This window comes from Pyrgilauda ruficollis, unplaced genomic scaffold, assembly GCF_017590135.1.
Source record: "Pyrgilauda ruficollis isolate IOZ18807 unplaced genomic scaffold, ASM1759013v1 scaffold35, whole genome shotgun sequence".
NCBI classification, from domain to species: domain Eukaryota; kingdom Metazoa; phylum Chordata; class Aves; order Passeriformes; family Passeridae; genus Pyrgilauda; species Pyrgilauda ruficollis.
The window spans coordinates 3,075,600-3,095,782 of NW_024524934.1; the positions used below are offsets into that span (position 1 = coordinate 3,075,600).

Genomic DNA, 20,183 nt, shown 5'->3' on the forward strand with positions numbered 1-20,183 from the left:
GGAAAAAAAAAAAGGAATACTTTTATTCTTAGATGGTAGAATAGATTTTGCCTCAAAGGATAAATGCACTTGATAAATGATTCATCATGTCATTCTATCACTGTAGCCTCTTTGAAAGGATGGAAGTCAGCTTTTTTAGCTGTTTTCTTATCACGAGTTAAGCACTACACTCCCAAATTGGAGAAAAAATGGTCAATGGTGTAAAAGGCCAATTGATGAAGTCAGGTTTGAAAGTGTAGTTGTTCAGTTGTTTTGTTAGCATTAATTTTGTTAGATTCTTTCAGTTTATGTTTGTGTTTCTTAAACACTGCTTTAACCACATTGAAGTTCTGTATGAAAAACCTGCTATGCAAATTTTGCAAACTTTGCATCTTGCCAGAGCTGCAGAGATACTTCGATGTTTCTCAGCTCTTTTTAAAACTGCAGTTTTACATTGTAGGCCAAGAACTCATCCCATTTGAGCTAAAGTAAGTTTTGCCTACGATAAGCTCCAGATGTATCCCTCTCTTAATAAAACAGCGGGAACTAGATGCCTTTTCTTTTTAGAATAAATTTGTAACATATAATTAATCTTTGCAGAATGAACGAGAGAGAATTCTTGAATACAAGAGGCAAGTGCAGAGTTTGGTGAATAAATCCAGGAAGATTGTGCAGCTGAAGCCACGTAACCCAGACTATCGAAGTAACAAGCCCATTATCCTCAAGGCTCTGTGTGACTACAAACAGGATCTGGTATTGTATCCCTTTTTACCTGAGAATGAACATTGTGTAAACTAGAACATTGCAAATTACTTAGTAAGCTGACCATTGAGCTGATAGGTGTAAGCCCTTTATCTGCTTTTGGTCAGCTTGAATTTCTTTGACAGAAGAAGCTCTGCCTTTCTTGCCACTATGAATAAACAAGTAGGTTCTTATTGGTTAATAAATCTAGTCAAAATTACTATTATTAATCTATTAAATAGCATCAATACTCATAGTTCAAATTAGAACGTAAAAGTCTTATTGCTAATACGGTTGAAATTGTTGTACAGATGCCTCTATGCATCCACAACTTTTTTTTTGTGACTGCTCACCTTTCCAGTGCCCCTGTGGATCCTTAGGTGAACAATTCATCTAACAAAAGTGAGGAATATGCAGTTATTCATTGGTATTCCCATTTCTTTTCTGAATGGGCTATGAAATGAATTATGTTTTTTCTTCCTCCTTAGTACTGAGTCTGCTTGGGTTTATTTCTGGTTTTTTTTTTCCTTAACAAAAAATTTAGATGTGCTTTCTGCTTATGTGCTTTTTCCTGCACCATGGCTACACCTGTGGCTGCCTGGTGTCAGGATTTGCTGGCAGTTGGAGCTGGTGAATCTGGCTCTGCCATGCTCACTCCCAGTCCCTTTGCAAATATGGATGCAGCAGTAAATGTCCTCATGCCTTCAGCTTACTGGCTGAAAGCCATGCATGGTTGTGTAGCTTACTAGGCCATGTGTCCACATTCAGTCTTTGTCATGGCAAGCCCCAGGTCTGATGATCTAGCAGACTGGGGTTCCCTGGCTCACTCTTGGGCTTTTTTGGGTTTTCTTCACATGTAAACCAGAATCAGGAAGGAGGGGTTGATCTGTACTGATCTATTGCCCCAGTATGAAGCTGAGATGCACACCCAGACCTGGCAGCTGGGAAGCACTCCTGCTCCTGTGATCTAGGTGCATCTCCCTTGTCTGTCCCTCCTGGAAGCCCCACATTATTTAACTAAGGAAAGCCACTGCTCTTCATCCCTTACAGAAAACGGTGCGCAAAGGAGATGAGTGTATCCTGAAGGACAACAATGAGCGCAGCAAGTGGCTGGTGACCGGCCCTGGAGGAGTCGATATGCTGGTGCCATCTGTCAGCCTTATCATCCCACCCCCCAATCCATTGGCAGTGGATCTTGCTACCAAGTGAGTTGCTGCCTGAGTGTGGATGCTTACCACTGGGGTTAGAGTTCACTCAAAATAGCAACCAGTCAAAGAATATGTTCTGTGCCTTGATCAGAGTGCACTGCCCTTGCCCCTAAAGGTGGGGGTTAAGGACTAGACCCTTGACTTGAGGAAGCTCACTTCAGTGAAACTTGCTGGGATCTAGGTTGGGGCCTAGAAGTGTTTAAAAGTTAATGTCTACACAGTTTTTCTCATCTGTACTAATGAGAGTCATGTATAAATTAATTTCCAAGATTTTTTCAAGTAGAGCCTTTTCAAGAATGAGCCTTAGCACACTCCACATCTGGTGGATGTTTCTTGGGATGTTTTGTAGCTGTGCTACAAGGACAGATGCATTTTGATCATGCTTTTTTTTTTTTTTTTTTTTTTTTTTTCCTTCATGCCAGAATTGAGCAATACTATGAAGCTATTTTAGCTTTGTGGAACCAGCTGTATATCAACATGAAGAGCCTGGTGTCCTGGCATTACTGCATGATTGACATTGAGAAAATCAGAGCCATGACTATTGCCAAGGTAAGACACCAGCTGGCCTTGACTGCAGACCAGAGACATCCATGACCTGATGTCTGCTGTCCCCAGCAGACTCTGCAGTATTCTGTGCAGATGTATGTTCTACAAAACCACAGGCCTTCCTTTTGCTAGCTTGCACAAAAACTTGCACATATGGAAGTTGTAATTTTATTAAAGGAGAAACAAAATACTTTCCTACTCAAACGGATAAGCAGGTAGGTTTGCTAACGGAATTTATTACATACTTGTTGTATTAGCTCCCACTGTACAGGGGCATGGATAAACAGGGTAAGAGGTAGAATTTCACACTGCTGTTAAGATGTGAAATGATGGTAACAAGGATTGGTTAACTCAGATGGTACTATTAGCACCATACTTTTAGAGGCAGCCTAGTTAGGATTTATTCTAAAGTGTGATTACTTTGGGTTTTTTATGGGTTTATTATATTATGTTCTTTAGTGATTAACTAGTCATAAAACTTCCCCAATTGCTTTTTCTCCCTTTTATTTCAAAATTCTTTTCTTCCTTATTTCAGCTGAAAACAATGCGTAAGGAAGATTACCAAAAAATAATAACTGACCTGGAGATCCATTATCAAGAATTCCTCAGAAACAGCCAAGGCTCAGAGATGTTTGGTGATGAAGACAAACGAAAGATCCAGACTCAGTTCACTGATGCTCAGAAGCACTACCAAACCTTGATCATACAGCTGCCTAATCAACCAAGACAGCCACAAACAGGTTTGTTGTCGTCCTGGCTTTTGTAGAGTTTGGATTGCTGGGTTTTCTTTGTGCCAGAGGTGGTGGGTGGTGCATTCTTTTTATATGAAAATGTTGTCTTCAACATATGAATAGGAATATGTTCAAGAATTGTTCTGCTGTCTCCCAGCCTAACAAAACTGGCCATGCACAGTGGAAGATTTTCTTCCTTCCTTTGATGGTAATCTGGGAGTATGCTCTAAAACTCATAGTTAGTGCTCTAAAGCTCTAAAAACTGCTGGGGGAATGAGAGGAATTTAGTCCATCTGATACATTTTCTTTTGTTAGGAAGCAAAATCTCACTGCTGCGTTTTAGGAAGGAAGTTTATATTTTTGTGAAGGAGAGATTTCATTCCCTGAAACAGCTGCCTGAGGGCCCAGATCTTCCACCTGTTCTGAGTTCTACAGGTCAACTCAGTGCTTGGATCACTTGGGCACTGCCTTGGCTTCCTGCATCTTCCTGCTCAGTTCTCTGGCAGCTGATGCTTACCCAATTCATTTTACCATTTCAGTGGTCCCAACTGAGAGCTGTCCCGTGGGTTCCTCAAACACCATAATCATTAATGAGAGAAACCGAGAGTATGAGAAGCAGGAGGCCTGGCTGCTGATGGAGCTTCAGAAACTTCGGCGTCAGATTGAAGCTTCTGAGATTCAGATGGTTCAAAGAGCTCCTCTTGGAGTGGATCAAGGGGCTATGCACGACTTTTCAGTCAGAATAAAGGACTTAGAGGTAACCATGGATGTTTGTCTTTGAGTATCTCAAGCTCTGTGTGACTCTGTGCTGCAGTTTTGTTTATGATCAGCTGGGAAAGACACAAATCCTGTGCAGAATAATCTCAGTTGGAGGCTAACCATAATGACTTGGAATTTGTTTATGATCAGCTGGGAAAGACACAAATCCTGTGCAGAATAACCATAATGACTTGGATTAGAATTTACTTTCCAAGTAGAAAAAGTTGACTCTTGAATTTTAGAAAACAAATTTTGCCAGGCAAGGAATACAGAAAGACTGGTGTCAGGTCGCTGTGAGTGCATGTTAAGCCTCATCCAGAGTAAAGCACCACTAAAATCCTTTACCAAGGACTTCACATAACCACCTACCTGTAAGGTGCTGTCTGTGGGATACAGACTGGATACACGAGGCTTACTATCCCTCTTTAGATTTGTGGGAGACCATGGAGGGAAGATGGGTACAAAAAGATAACAGGTTCAGCATGTAAGGAATCCCCATGGGGCAATGGGGTTGCAAAGGTCTCAAGAGCAGAAGGACCTTGGCACTTCAGAGCTGAGTTTTGGAGTGTAGATGCTCAAAAAGACATATGACCTATTGTGGACAAAAAAGATACTGTTCAGTAGTGCTTGCCTTGAAGAAAGCAAGCTCAGCCACTTCTTCAGTCCTCAGTCAAGCTGGTTACGTAAGAGCAGACTGTTTGGATAAGGAGACCAATTCCACATGAATATAGAATAGAATGATCATTCAGCCAACCAAAAATGTGTAAACCAGGCATTTTCTTTTTCCTTAGGGTGTGCAGAACGACTCTCAAATAATGGCTGAAACCCTCAATAAGCATAAGGACTTGCTGCCTAACTTCAGAGGCTGTGAGAAGTATGTGTACTTGCAATCAGAGATAAATGCCCTCTTTCAAAAACTGGAAAATATTAATGGTGTTTCTGCTGGCTACTTAGACAGGTAAGTAAATGGAGACTATTGCAATAAATACTCACTTTCTCCCATAATTCATAGTCCAGAAAGCTGCCTTTTGTTGTCAGTAGTGTAAAATTACACCTTCTTCTCTGCAAATTGTGTACATGTTGATAGAAACAGACACTTAGGTGAATTTCTTCTCTTTTCTGGAACACTTTAAAAAAAGAAAGTGAGAAACATGGGTATCACAGAAATTTCGTGTATTACCTATTTTCTTTAGCCAATCATCTGCAATTAATTAAAAATATCACTGTTCTTTCCTTAGTCCATAATGGATTTGTCTTGTATCATTTACTTTAGCTTGAATGCACTGAGGTGTCTGCTCCAGGTTATTCTGCAAACAGAGGATGTGATCAGAGTTTTTGAAGTGAGGCTGTCTGAAGAGGAGACTGTTCCTTTGGATCTTGATAAAGTGGAGGCTTATCGGGCTTGTTTGAAGGTGAGGGGCCAAACCCAAGGACACACCAAAACAAAATTCGTAGTTGCCAGCACTGATCTGTTGAGGTGGGGGAACCCTTCCAAAACCATAGGAGATAGAAATGCTGATCCTGGGGTTTTTTATGTATAAACATACAATATTTTGTAAATCAGGCCTATTCTTGTTGGATGGTTAAGAGAGGGGATTATCCTTCTCTGACTGCACTGGTGCTCCCTCCCCTTGAGTCCTGTACTCAGTTTTGGGTGCCACAAGATAAAAAACATAAAGTTATTAGATAGCTTCCAAAGGAGGGCTGTGAGAATGGTGAAGGTCTTTGAGGAGCAGCTGAGTTCACTTGGTCTGTTCAGCCTGGAAAAGAGAAGACTAAGGGGAGACCTCATTGCAGTCCACAGCTTCTTCACAATGGGAAGAGGAGAGGCAGGCATTGATCTCTTCTCTGTGGTGACCAGTGGCAGGACCCAAGGGAACAGGAAGGAGCTGTGTCAGGGGAAGTTTAGGATGGATATCAGGAAAAGGTTCTTCATCCAGAAGTGGGCTGGACACTGGAACAGGCTCCCCAGGGAAGTGATCACAGCACCAAGCCTGACAGGGTTAAAGAAGGGTTTGGACAACACTCTCTGGCATGTAGTGTGACTCTTGGGGTGTCCTGTGCAAGGCCAGGAGTTGGATTCAATGATCCTTGTGGGTCATTTCCAACATAGGAAACTGTTATTCTATGAAATTATTGAAAATAACATACAGGTTATTACTTCTTCCACCCCCTGGTTGTTGCTGCCCCCACAGCAAGGGCAGCTGCATAGAAGGTTTCTGTAGCTCTCATTTGACATGACAAAAAGGTAAATGGGTTGTGCTCCATTTGCACCACCTTTTCCCTACTAAAGGTAAGAACAGAAAATAATGAAAGAGTTCTTGTTCTCCCAAATGCGTTCAGTGCACAAAAGGACCAGCAGATAAAGATGGATAAAAGACTGGATCTGCAAGACAACTTTGTGCTCAGCAAAGCAGTTATTTCCCTTTTCCCCTTGTACAGGCTGAATACTTTTCACTGTAAGATTTGACATAGACTCTGTAGCAAAACCGGGACACTCAGTAACACTTAAATTTACTTGTTACACCTAGAGGACAACAAGGCAATTAATAGCCTATATGCAAGAAGGGAGATACTGCCTTCAAATCTACATTCACTAGTGATAAACACAGATAACAGTGTACAGAAATGGGTTGCAGAGACCTTCCATGCAGCTGGGGGTTGTTCTTAGCTGGTGTAAATTTGAGCTACACCAAAAAAAAACCCACCTCTCTGTGGTACCAAAAAAAAGCTTGAAAAAAGCTTGAGCATATCACTGAAGGCTGTAGCCATTCCTGTGACTGGGGGCTACAAGGCAGACCACTGCCTGTGCTATATATTCCATTTGGTGACGCCCACAGTATGCAGGTAGTGTACCTAAACGAGTGTGTGTGTGTGAAGAAACATCTCCATGGTAGATGTTTATAAAAATGTAAATAGGAAAACAAAACAAACAAACAAACAAAAAACCTGTGCAGATTTTTAGGTGTTTAAATACTGGATATGCCACTCCTGAGGGTTGATGCCACAGCTGTTGCAAGTGCAGGAATCTTTTATACTTCAGTGAAATTTTCTGGTCAGTTTTTTCTAGGAACAAGCAAGGCTCTTGTTCTGCTCTGGTTACTGCTTTGCAGAGTTCTGAGAAACTGAAATGTTGGCTTCAGAATATAATAGCAGAGAGCTTTGGTTTAGCAAATTATTTAGTCTAACTTTAAACACATATTTAAGCTGAGCTGTTTACCAAAATAGGTGTTTCACTTTAAATGTTTTAAGTTCAGCTGACATCACTATACATACCTTACTGAGTTAAAAACAGCATCTTTAGATCCCAACATACTGCGCAAGCTGTTAAATTGGTTAAGTATCAGATTCTTCTCAAGAATAAATTAAATGACAACATTTTGGTTTTTTCTCCAGAAAATGAAAGCAGACCTAAATATGAAGAAGTCATTACTGAATACCTTGGAAAATGAGCTGCAGAGAACACTTCAGATTCACTCACAGTCTTGCCAGTCATACACCCTGTATGACATGGACATTGGAAAGTACTGTGACAAGGTTACCCAGCTAATAGACCGCTGGCAGAGGGCTGATAAGCAGATAGACAACAGGTTTGTTCATGTTTTCAGAGCGTTTTCCTTATTGCTGTTGCTACCAAGATCAACTTAGCAGTGAATTCTAGAAGACCTGATGTGCACTAATCTTTGCTCCCAAGGGACAAATGGTGACTTCAGGGCAATAAGACTCGAGCTATTGTGAATAGGTTGAACATACTTCAAAAGGAATTGTGTAAGACCAAGCAGAAAAATGTAGTTAGCCTTGCAAATGTCTAAGCTGTGCGCTAAAGAGTTGTTAATATTTTTTTTTAATTCTTGCTAACGTTCTTGGATTAAGTACTTCCAGTCAGCATTTTCCCCCTCAAAAAAGCAACCATGCTTATTCCTCAACACGCTGTACTTGAGGGTTAAAAAAGTAACACTAAGAATTAAGTAACAAAATGGAACCTTGAATCTAAATTGTTAACAGAAACATATTCTGATTGTTTGAGGGGGAGAGATGGAGGTTGGGGTATGGCTTGTTTTAGTTTGTTTTATTTTGTTTTTTATCTGAGGACAAAATGTAGTCTAACTGGTTGCTGGTTCTTCAGTGAAAACTGAGAACAAGAGTGCTGAAGTCAGCACTTGATTTTTATCACTGCAAGTTTTATTTATTCCTCACTTTGACAGGAAGGCCCAACATCTGTATATTACAGAGTTACTCAAAAGTGAGGTATTAAAACCCCATGTTGGGTGACTAACAACCAGTACAATTCTCATTTATTTAAAATTTTTGTTCAGAATCTCCTTTTCAGAGCTTCCCATAGTTTTATGTAAGTTTATTTGTGTCTTATTTCTGAAAACTGTGTAAAGAGAGAGAAAGAGAATGCACTTTCCATTTTGACAGGTTTTTCCCTTTTTTTAACCTAGGTCATGGGATTTGGAAAGGCAGATCAAACAGCTGAAAACCTACCGAGATCTCTACCAGGCTCTTAGCAAGTGGATCTGTGATGCCAAGCGCCGGCAAGATGCTATTGAGTCCATGAAGCTGTGTGATTCCAACACTATCATGAGATACCTACATGATCAGAAGGTATGCAGCACCTGAATGAGTTGTCTTCAGCTATCTGGATTTTAAATTATTTTGCTATACTGAAAATATTGGTATCGACGCAGTCTGCAATACAGTGGCCTGTTTTGAATTATAAGCAAGCTACCAAAAAACCCCACATATGTAGAAGGCAGGAGGGAGGAAATATTATTGTCCTCATTACTTTCTGTCAGCACTACAACAGATTATGAACAAGACTGTGTTTGGCTCCTACACATTCACTGACACTTTTACACATCAGCTTTGAATTAATTCAAGCGACTGTAAGATGGTGCAACTTATGGGACAAATTACAGCACAAAAATAAAAATCAAGTAAATACATCTATGCTAAAGTCAAGGATCTCTGCCTTCCCAGCTCTGGGGGTTTTTCAGTTGCTGAGTGTTCTCTCTGAGAAAAACCTTCTCATGCCCAAAGAGCTTACTGTTGTAAAAACTGCCCAGGTACAGGTTATTTCAGGTCTCAGCCTCAGGGGCTCCTGCTTCAGGTGCTTTCTGATGGAGGCAGCATGTACAGGAGGAAATACTGGTAAATCTTGCAGGGGTGTTTCATGGCTCACTTTTCTCTTGGCAGAACTTGCACAGTGAAATCTGTGGGAAGCGAGACAAAGTCGAGGAGCTTCTCAAGCATGCAGATCAGTGCTCAGCTGCAATTAAGGTACTTGGATCTCAGCATTTTTGTGGGGTGTGGTTTTTCATGGTCAGGCACATCCCATTGTCTCTGCTCTGCTGACGGGTGAAAAGTCAGCTCCCTGATGCGTGTGTACAGAAATTGCTGGGGTGAAGTACGTCTGAGTACAAAACACAATGAAAGCAATTTATGTACTTGCCACCTGAGGACTGTGGGATCATGCAGCAGATACCAGTGAGAGCTTCTCTTCAGGTGAATCAAAGCCTCCTTCTAGGCAGACCAAACTTTCCAGTTCACGTGTTAAAAAGCATAAGCAAGTCAAGAACAGATTGGTGCTTAACAAATTAGGTCTGATTAGGATCTGATCTAGGAGGCAAGACAAATGCAAATTAGCAGGAGGAATGGTGTGCAATAGTCATGAAAACCAATAACATACAGAGGGAATGGTTTTATGGTCCTTGCATTTTTATCCATGCTTTCTCCAGCTCAGTCTTACTCTCTGTGACAAAGATTTTGCTGTATATGTGACATGGCATATGTGATACAAAAGAGATGCAGAGACTGTTATTTCTGATGAAGTTTTGGTGGATAACAGTACTTAGACCAGTTACTCCCATAAAACTGAATCTTTCTTACCTCCATGTAGCCCTCAACTTTCAGAAACGGTTGTCTTCTTTTTTTTTGTAAAATTTTTCAGAGGATCATGTCTACATGGTCAGAAATATAAACAAGGGGAAAATGTAGCTTTTCATTAAGGAAACAAAACCAAAAAACCCCAAGAACCTGCATTTTCTGAAATAATTCACAGATAATTCTTTGGCAGTTTCTAAATGGGTCTTGCTTTTGTCTTGTTTTTCAGGATTATGAACTACAAGTTGCTTCCTACAGTTCGGGATTAGAAACATTGCTCAACATACCTATCAAGAAGAGTGTGGTTCAGTCTCCTGCAGTCCTAATTCTACAAGAGGTACCTTTCTTTCCTCCCTTTCCATCTTCTGAATGCATTTGTTTGTCTGTGAGCCCTTGTGAGTCATACCCAGCTGTATTCTAATACTTAGCACTGTCACTGGTAATGTGCGCTAAGCACGTAAGCACAAGGAATTAGTGCAGAATAGTCATTGTGCTGTAAAATCAGACCTGGGCTTGTTCAGACGTTAGATTAACCCTCAGGAATTTATCTCATTCCTATTCAGTGTCCACTGCATACATACTGTGAGAAAGGTAGATTAGTGCCCCAAGTGGTTTAGGTACTTTCAGCCTGGGAATTAACTGCTGTTAAAAATTTATCTTGGGTTACTTGTGACTGTAAGACAGGAAGAGCATGATGAACCAGGGGATGAAGTCTTGAATTTAATATCACATCAGCAATGGGGGGCAGACAATGCTGAAAAATCAAAAAAGTGTGGATTTTTCTTAAGGAAGAATTCGCACTTTTGAGGTCCTCAGAATGTCGTGTGAATTTGTGAGGAGTAGAATCTGCTTTTTACTTTGTCGAGTGATGTGTTTGCTCAAGTAGATTGGAATTCTTTAAATGGTCCGGACATAGGTATGTTCATGACTAACTCTAGTACAAGCTGCTAACAATTCTGTTTCTTTTCAAGGCTAATGAGGCTCAGTCCCGCTATATAGAGCTTCTAACAAGATCAGGAGATTATTACAGATTCTTGAGTGAAATGTTAAAGAGCATGGAGGATCTAAAGGTATTCTTTTATTTTCTGTTATTTCATTTTTATCACTGATCAGAGGCAGAAGGTACAGTATAAAATAGCTCACAAAACTGTATCCAGAACTCAGAGGTGTCCTACAAAGGAGGCATATCAGCAGAGTAATGCATCTTTTGTGAAAGAGTAGCATTTTACAAAGGGACCTCCAAGGTGGTGTGTGAAGTGAGGTAGAGAACTGGTCTCCTTGGTAAATAAGGAGGTGCTCATCAAGGCACATGAGCGATCCTTCCCTTCCCAGCCTTGACCTCAGTGACAGCACAGATACCTCAGTGCTGAAAACTTGCTCCTCATGGTTGAGGGCACCTCATTTTAGACCATATTCTAAAGTGTTTCGAAAGAAGCAACTTCTGATTTGATGCAGTTCACTGAAACAGAGAGGCCCATTAAAGAAGTTGCATGTACGGAATGTGATTTTTCACCTTTGTGAAAACTGGGGAGGTTCTTAAGGTGACTGTTCCATACTTAGCTGGTGAACTTCTGCTACACCACATTTTCCTATCAGTAGCACACCTCCCTCCCCCTATAAATCATCTTTTCCCCTCTGAAAGTCATTATATGCTGATTCCTGAATAAGGTTTGATTCTGAATAAATAGATTGCAGAATTTGTCTTGATGACATTAAATAAAAAGGGGGTTTAGATCTCACTGAAGCAGCGAAAAAATTAATTTTTAAGTTGTCAGTGTTACAATGTATATTTTATTGCATGTGATGATTTGAAACAGTTGTCAAAATATTTATGGAAGGTTTTTTTGTTTGTTTTTCTGCTATCATGTTGCAGATGAAAAACACCAAAATTGAACTCCTGGAAGAGGAACTCAGACTTGCTAGGGATTCAAATTCAGAGACAAGCAACAAACATAAATTCCTGGAGCAAAATCTGCAGAAGTACCAGATGGACATTTCTCAGCTCAAGGCAAAGCTGATGAGCTTGGAAGAAATGAAAAGACAAGCTGAAATGGATGGAAACTCTGCTAAGCAAAACCTAGACAAATGCTATGCCCAGATAAAGGATCTAAATGACAGAATAACCAGGCTGACTTATGAGACTGAAGATGAGAAAAGGAAAAGGAAGTTGCTGGAGGATAGATATGAGCAGCAGAAGAATGACTATGACCAACTGCAAAAAACAAGGCAAAATGAGAAAGACAGCCTTGGTTGGCAGAAGTTAGAGTCTGAGAAGGTCATCAAGGAGAAGGAGTACGAGATAGAAAGATTAAGGGTTCTTCTTCAGGACGAAGGCACACGGAAGAGGGAGTATGAAAATGAGCTGGCTAAGGTAAGAAACCAGTTTAGCGAGGAGATGAGTAATTTAAAGAACAAGTATGAAACAGAAATTAATATTAAGAAGACAACAATCCAGCAGATAGCTGCACAAAAAGATGATGATGCAAAAGGCCTCAGAGCCCAGGTTGACAGACTGACAAGAGAGAACAGAGACCTTAAGGATGAGATCGTGAGGCTGAATGATGCCATTCTGCAGACAACAGACCAGCGGCGGAGGGCAGAGGAAGATGCTCTCCAGCAGAAGGCTTGCAGCTCTGAGGTGTCACAGCAGAAGCATCAGTTAGAGCTGGAGCTGAAACAGATCATTCAGCTTCGTGGGGAAGACAACTCAAGATACAAGCAGGCTCTTGAGGAGGCTGCCTCAACTATTCAGGATAAAACTAAGGAGCTGGAAAGGCTAAAGCTTCAGCTTCAGGAAGAGGCTAAAAGCCGATGGGAACTTGAAAATGAATTGGCTAAGGTAAGAAACAGTTATGATGAGGAAATTATTAGTTTAAAGAACAAATATGAAACTGAGATTAATATCACAAAGAACACAATTCACCAGGTCACCATGCAAAAGGAAGAGGAGACAAATAATTATAGAACACAGCTTGATAATGCCATGAGAGAAAATAGGAATTTGTGTGAGGAAATTAGGAGACTGAAGAATACGATAAGTCAGACAACGGATAATCTACGGAAAATAGAAGAGAATGCTCAGCAGCAGAAGGCAGCTGGCTCAGAGCTTTCTCAGAAGAAACAGCAGCTGGAGATTGAGTTAAAACAAGTTATTCAGAGACACTCTGATGAAAGCATGCGGTACAAACAGTCACTTGATGATGCTTCTAAAACCATTAAGGAAAGAAACAAAGAGATTGAAAGGCTGAGAAAGTTGTTGGATGTAGAAACAAGTCAGAGGAAAGAAGTGGAGGATGAGAACAGTCAATTGAAAAGAGTCCAGTTTGACCTGCAGAAAGCGAACACGAGTGCAACTGAGACAATTAACAAGCTGAGGATCCAAGAGCAGGAACTGGCCAGACTGAAAATTGAGTATGAAAGAGTTTCACAAGAGAAAAAAGGCAGGGATCAAGAAAGTGCAAAGTTCCAGAGCACTGTAAAAGACTTGCAGATCCAGAAACATAAGCTGGAGGAGGAGCTTTGCAGACAGAACAAAAATTTAATGGAGGAAACATCCAGGAGGAAAAAACTGGAGGAGGAAATAGAAGGCATGAGGAGATCTCTGAGAGACCAGTCGGTCAAAATAACTAATCTCACACAGCAGATAGAGGAAGTATCTATTGTGAAGAAGAGGAATGAAGATGACCTTAGACACCAAAGAGAAGTATTAGATGGTCATGTGAGAGAGAAGCAAAGATACATGGAGGAGTTAAGAAAATACACATCTGATATTGAGACTTTACGTCGTCAGTTGGTCCAAGAACAGGAGCAATTAAAACAGGCTCACCTACGATATGAGCACTTACAGAAAACCTCTGAGGAAAAAAGCAAAGCCTTGAATGAGTGCAAAATAGAGATCGAAAGGCTTCAGTCTCTCACGGAGAACCTTACCAAGGAGCACTTGTTACTGGAGGAGGAGCTGCGAAATGTTAGATTGGAATACGATGACCTCAGAATGGTCAGAAATGAAGTTGATGAGAAAAATACCACCATTGCTGAACTAAAGAATCAGCTTCAGATGAGCAGCAAGCAAACCCTGGAACTTCAGGGGTTGCTTAGTGATTTACAGAAAGAAAGGGAAAAATTGAGACAGGAAATTGAAAAATTCCAAAAGCAAGCTCTAGAGGTATTCACACATATTTTGATCCCAGCTTTATTGTTTCTCAAATATATAATTAATTGCAGTGTCGATTTGAACAAATTAATTCACTCTTTGCTGTTTGAAGTCACTGTACTTGTGACTAACATCCCCTTTATGACCCTTCCTCATGGTTAAGTTTTAAAGAAAAATGGCAGGATTGGCCACTTCCTTAACGTCTTTACTCCCTGGGAACTGTTCTAGGGAGCCATAAGCTCTCATCACCTAGGAGAGCTTTGTTCTCAGGCCTTGTCCCAGAAGAAATCTGTGTGCCAGTGTCCAGCTAACCATCCTATGGAAAAATGGGAGCATGTGGAGTACCACTGTGTTTTAACAGTTCCCTGCTGGCTGTGTGCTTCCCAGGCTGTTTCAGCCAGGATGGGTTAAAGCCGTCCTTTGAGGCTGACCTGAGTGCTGTCACAAACTAAACTGGCTAAAAGCCCCAGAAGCAACAAGCTGTCGAGGTGCTGATTAGCTGGGTAAGATGTTGACTCCAAGTGAGGATTAAGAGTCATGTTGTCAGCTGTGCCTAAGGTACTAGAAGCCTATCTTTCATGGTTTGTTTTGGTGATTTATGTTCCTGAGTCACTAAGGGCATTTGCAAATTTTACTATTGGCCCTTACTTCTTAAACTTCAGGTGACAACATAAACAAGTTAAAGGAAACATTTTTTAATATTTTTTTTCTTCTGCCTGCTTTCTTGTACAAAGAGCTACTCTTTAAATATATACAAGTGAGCACTTGTGAAAATGTATTTTTCCCTAGACTTGTCCCTTATATTTCTTTTCTCATATTCTTTATTCAGTTTTTCTTTCCTTTATTCTAAAAATCCTAGTACTGATATTAAAAAAATACTAACATTTAGGATTATATAACACCTATGCATATATATATATATGTACACATATATATGCATGTATTACAAGTAGATAAACTTGTATTCAGTTTAATATGCATACAAACATGCATGCTTGTGGGTGTTTGTGCTTATGAGCACATATATGAAGACACTGCATGAATTAAAATGGAAGGCAACACAGGTAAAATTGTTTGGAGTGATGTGAAGCTAACAGGAAAGCAAAAATTGAGTCGTATGTTTCCTTTTTATCCATGTATGACCAGTCCTTAGCTGATGCAAATTCCCCTGGATTAGTAGGACTGCCAGGACATCTGCTGAGCGTCAGGCTATTTATGAGTCTCAAATGCTCTGCGTATTTGTCAGTGTACTGTGAGAAGTATCACAAAGTTACAGAGAACTAAATCAGCGGAAGGTCGAGGCTGTGGGTAAGAGAATGAGTCTCTGGCAGTCCTGAAGACACTGTAAGTGAAGGGAAAATGTGCCTTCTCTGGTTTATGTGTATCTGTAATCTTGGGCAAGGTGCTGCTGTGGCTAGAATGTTTTCCAGTGGGAGTTTGCTGCAGGTTAAATGACAGGCTGGAGAGCATTGTAGGCAGAGGGCATAACTCTGACCAGCACAAACTCTAACCATCCTTTCTTGGTTTATTTCTCCTCCACAATTTTAGGCATCCAGTAGGATTCAAGAATCCAAAAGTCAATGTAGTCAGATTATGCAAGAAAGAGAAACCCTGCTGATAAAAATGAGTGCTTTGGAGCAAGACAAAGCCAGACTGCAGAGATTAGAAGAGGAGCTGAACCGTTTGAAAGTTACCCTGGAGTCAGAATCACGTTTGAAGCAACGCCTGGAAAGTGAGAAGCAACAAATTCTGAATGACCTCAATCAGTGGAAGAGCCAGCACTCCCGAACAGAGGAATCCATAAGGAAGATCCAGTGTGAGAGGGAGAAGAGCGAGAGGGAGAAGAACAGCCTGAGGAGTGAGATTGAAAGGCTGCAGATGGAAATCAAACGGATTGAGGAGAGATACCGGTGCAGACTGGAAGAGACTGCTGTCAAAAACCAGTCAGAGTTGGAGTCGGAGCGTCTCAGGCTGCAAAGAGAGATTGAGAAACTCAAGCAGCGCCCATATGGGGCTCACAGATCTACGCAGACCGAGGAAGACTTCTGTATCGATGCCTCCAAGCTGGTGTTCAGTGGGCTGCGGAAGAAGATCACAGCCATGCAGCTGTATGAGTGCCAGCTGATAGACAAACTCACACTGGATAAACTGCTGAAGGGGCAGAGGTCGGTGGAAGAGGTCGCGGCTGACATTGAACCCTATCTCAAAGGGGCAGGTGCTATTGCAGGGGTGTCCCTTTCGCCCAGACAGAAGTACTCCTTTGTTGAGGCCAAACGGAACCAGCTGCTCACAGCAGAAAACGCAGTCCTGCTCCTAGAAGCCCAGGCAGCAACAGGAGGTGTGATAGACCCACACCGAAATGAGATACTGACAGTGGACAGTGCTATCGCCAGAGATCTGATTGACTTCGATGATAGAGAGCAGATCTATACAGCAGAAAAGGCTATTACAGGATTTAAGGATCCTTTCTCAGGCAAAACTGTGCCAGTATCTGAAGCCATCAAGAAAAACTTGGTTGACAGAGAAACTGGAATTCGTCTGCTTGAAGCCCAGCTGGCTGTAGGAGGGATAGTTGATCCTGTTAACAGTGTTTTCCTACCCAAAGAGATAGCTTTATCTCGTGGGTTGATTGACAAAGACCTGTACAGGATGCTAAACAACTGCCAAGGCAGTACAAAGAACTTCATTGATCCCACCACCAAAAAGGCAGTCACTTACATGCAGCTGAAGGAAAAATGCAGGATTGAACCACACACTGGTCTGCTCCTCCTTCCAGTGCAGAAGAGGAGTATGTCATTCCAAGGGATCAGGCAGCCTGTCTCAGCAGATGCACTGCTTGAGGCTGGAATCATTAAGGAATCAACAAGGAATGACTTGGAAAGAGGTGCAATTACAGTGGAAGAAGTGAGTGAGAGAATTATTGATTTCCTTCAAGGATCTAGCTGCATTGCTGGTATCTACAATGAGGCTACTAAGGAGAAACTTGGCATTTACCAGGCTATGAAAATAGGTTTGGTTAGGCCGGGGACAGCCCTTGAACTCCTAGAAGCCCAGGCAGCCACAGGGTTCATAGTGGATCCTGTCAGCAACGTGAGGCTGCCTGTTGAGGAAGCTTACAAAAGAGGGCTTGTTGGAATTGAATTTAAAGAGAAACTTCTCTCTGCTGAAAGAGCTGTCACTGGGTACAAAGACCCAGAAACTGGAAACATCATTTCTCTGTTCCAAGCAATGAACAAAGAGCTCATAGAGAGAGGCCATGGCATTCGTCTGCTGGAGGCGCAGATCGCTACTGGGGGGATCATCGACCCCAAAGAGAGCTACCGCTTGCCGGTAGAGACGGCCTACAAGCGTGGCTACTTCAATGAGGAGCTCAACCAGATCCTTAGTGATCCAAGTGATGACACCAAAGGGTTCTTTGATCCCAACACAGAGGAAAACCTGACCTACCTGCAGCTGAAAGAAAGATGCATAAAGGATGATGCAACAGGGCTCTGCCTTCTGCCCCTGAGAGAGAAGAAGAAGGTGGTGCACACCTCACAGAAGAACACCCTTAGAAAGCGCAGGGTGGTCATTGTAGATCCAGAAACAAACCGGGAGATGTCCGTTCAGGAGGCGTACAGCAAAGGCCTCATAGATTATGACACCTACACAGAACTAGCTGAACAGGAGTGTGAGTGGGAAGAAATAACTATCACAGGATCGGATGGCAGCAGTAGGGTAGTCCTTGTGGACAGAAAAACAGGTAGCCAGTACGACATCCAAGACGCCATTGATAAAGGCCTGGTGGAGAGGAAGTTTTTTGACCAGTACCGTTCTGGCAGCTTGAGCCTGACCCAGTTTGCAGACATGATTTCCTGCCGTAATGGCACTGACGAGGTGTTCCGGCACGAGTCGGTGACTCGGTCTCCCACCGTGCTGAGTGTTAGGAGTTCTTCTTCAGTGATCAGGAGCGGTTCTTTCTCAGAGACCCCAGATGAGTGCAGTCCTATTGCAGCCATATTTGACACAGAAAACTTGGAGAAAATCTCCATTTCGGAAGCTATACAGCGGGGCATTGTGGATAGCATCACTGGGCAGCGCTTACTTGAAGCCCAGGCCTGCACCGGCGGCATAATATGCCCTACCACTGGCCAGAGGCTTTCCCTCCAGGAAGCCACTAGCCAAGGCATCATCGATCAGGATATGGCCACACGTCTGAAACCAGCCCAGAAGGCCTTCATAGGGTTTGAAGGCATAAAGGGTGGACGCAAGAGGATGTCAGCAGCTGAAGCAGTGAAGGAGAAATGGCTGCCTTATGAGGCTGGGCAGCGGTTCCTCGAATTCCAGTACCTCACTGGAGGTCTCGTGGACCCAGAAGTGCGTGGAAGAATAACTACTGAAGAAGCCATTAGGAATGGATTGATTGATGGTCGCGCTGCCCAGAAATTACAAGACACCAACAGCTATCCCAAAATTCTGACCTGCCCCAAGACCAAGCTGAAAATATCCTACAAAGATGCAATGAACCGGTCAATGGTGGAAGACATCACCGGGCTTAAACTGTTGGAAGCAGCCTCTGTTTCCTCTAAAGGCATATCCAGTCCCTACAATGTCTCCTCGGCACCTGGCTCTCGATCTGGCTCTCGCTCTGGCTCGCGTTCAGGCTCACGCAGTGGGTCTAGGAGAGGAAGCTTTGATGCCTCAGCAAGCTCTTCGTATTCTTACTCATACTCAGCCTTCAGCAGTGGGTCTATTGGGCGCTAATAACAAGTGAGGGAATGTGTCTGCATTTTATTATAGTTTAGATTATCCTATATTCCATTTACTAAAAGAAAATAAACCAAACAACAAAGTAACTCAAAGCAAAGCCTTTAAGTCTTTTCTGGGTGTGTTACACTTTTCTTCTGAAAAAGCTGTAAAATGTTTGAATGCAAACTTATAGAATATAGATTAGGGAATGCAAAAGTACTGTTTGTGAATTTCGCGTTTCGGTTCCCATTTCCTCTTAGTGTTAGGATTTTAATAGGTCTCTGTATATTTTAAATACTGTGTCATGTGCCTTCTCCTGTTTTGCATTACTATCAGCCTATAAGGTGGTAACTGAGGTTTGAAAGTCTTGCAGTAGTTAACTTTTTATCCACATAGACCTTTTTCAATTTGCTATTATGAAAAAAAAGATATTAACAATATGGACAGAAAATGCCCTTAATACTTAGAATCAATACCATAAACATGAAACTGTCTTTCAGATGCTCTACTACTTTATGTTTGGCTAGCCATTTTCTGAAGTATAATTTGGTGGATGTAAAGGGCTATTATTAGGCTGGGCTTTTGTTTTACTGTTAACCCATATACAATTTTCTACTATTTTGCTTGATTTCTCTGTAACAAAGAAAAAAAGAATCTAACTGTACCATGTGAGCTATTCTGGACAATAAACTTCTGAAGTTTTAAAGTATTTGGTGTGTACTTAATAATTTTATCTGTGGACAACCTTGGAAGTGCAAGTTAGAGAAAGAACCATTTTTAAAAGAAGTAGACATTAGCTTTGTTGTAAAAAGTGTGCGGGCACGTTATGTTTCGTGATGCTGAGCCATCACTTTTATGAATGAGGACTTCTGATTCTTATTTTTCAGTAGGAAAATGAAGGTAGCACCAGTAAGGAAAACTGTGCCCCAGAAGCAGAATTCCTGTTTGCACACTTCCTTATAGAGTTGATGATGATAATAGGAAGCATGTTTTTTCTGCTTGTGATCCAGTTCATTTTCTCTGTAGCTACAAGGGACTGAGTCAGATTCTCCCTTACACATCCATGCAACTTTGGACAGTGAGCAGAACAAAAAACTTCCTGGCCAACTGTGGCACAGGAACATGCTTTAAAACCTGAACAATTGCCTCTTGTAATATACTTTTGCCTCTTCTGTTGGCTCCTGAAAGCCTAGCTTGAGAAAACCACAGTAGTGTATCAGTGCTTGCATGATACCTTGCTGTCATCAGTTTTATGTAGGCTGCTGGCATTCTGCTGACTCCTTTTATTTGAGCAGAGAAACCGGAGGAGGACTAAATGACCACAGTATTAGAGGACACAAGAGTGATTTGAAACCACTTCAGCCAGCACAGAAAATAATTTGCATACATGGAGGCTGTCCTATCCTCTCCCCTGTGACACACAGTGCAAATACCTCTGGGTAGGCACAATGA

At 41.7% G+C, this 20,183-nt stretch overlaps 1 protein-coding gene across 3 annotated transcripts in view; it reads left to right on the plus strand.

Moving 5' to 3' along the window:
- Positions 1–19,440, plus strand: part of LOC121357819 (desmoplakin) — a 39,130-nt gene extending 19,690 nt beyond the window's left edge. The window contains exons 11-24 of one of the 3 annotated variants that reach the window (XM_041475461.1): positions 580–732; positions 1,771–1,925; positions 2,351–2,477; positions 3,010–3,214; positions 3,745–3,962; positions 4,756–4,922; positions 5,238–5,376; positions 7,361–7,554; positions 8,410–8,572; positions 9,164–9,247; positions 10,080–10,187; positions 10,822–10,920; positions 11,724–14,015; positions 15,552–19,440. In XM_041475461.1, coding sequence (XP_041331395.1) covers positions 580–732; positions 1,771–1,925; positions 2,351–2,477; positions 3,010–3,214; positions 3,745–3,962; positions 4,756–4,922; positions 5,238–5,376; positions 7,361–7,554; positions 8,410–8,572; positions 9,164–9,247; positions 10,080–10,187; positions 10,822–10,920; positions 11,724–14,015; positions 15,552–18,746 — 7,299 coding nt within the window. In that variant the 3' untranslated portion in view covers positions 18,747–19,440. The remainder of the gene's footprint in view (positions 1–579; positions 733–1,770; positions 1,926–2,350; positions 2,478–3,009; positions 3,215–3,744; positions 3,963–4,755; positions 4,923–5,237; positions 5,377–7,360; positions 7,555–8,409; positions 8,573–9,163; positions 9,248–10,079; positions 10,188–10,821; positions 10,921–11,723; positions 14,016–15,551) is intronic. The other 2 variants (XM_041475463.1, XM_041475462.1) reach the window with 2 other exon arrangements.
- The last annotated feature ends 743 nt before the right edge of the window (positions 19,441–20,183 follow it).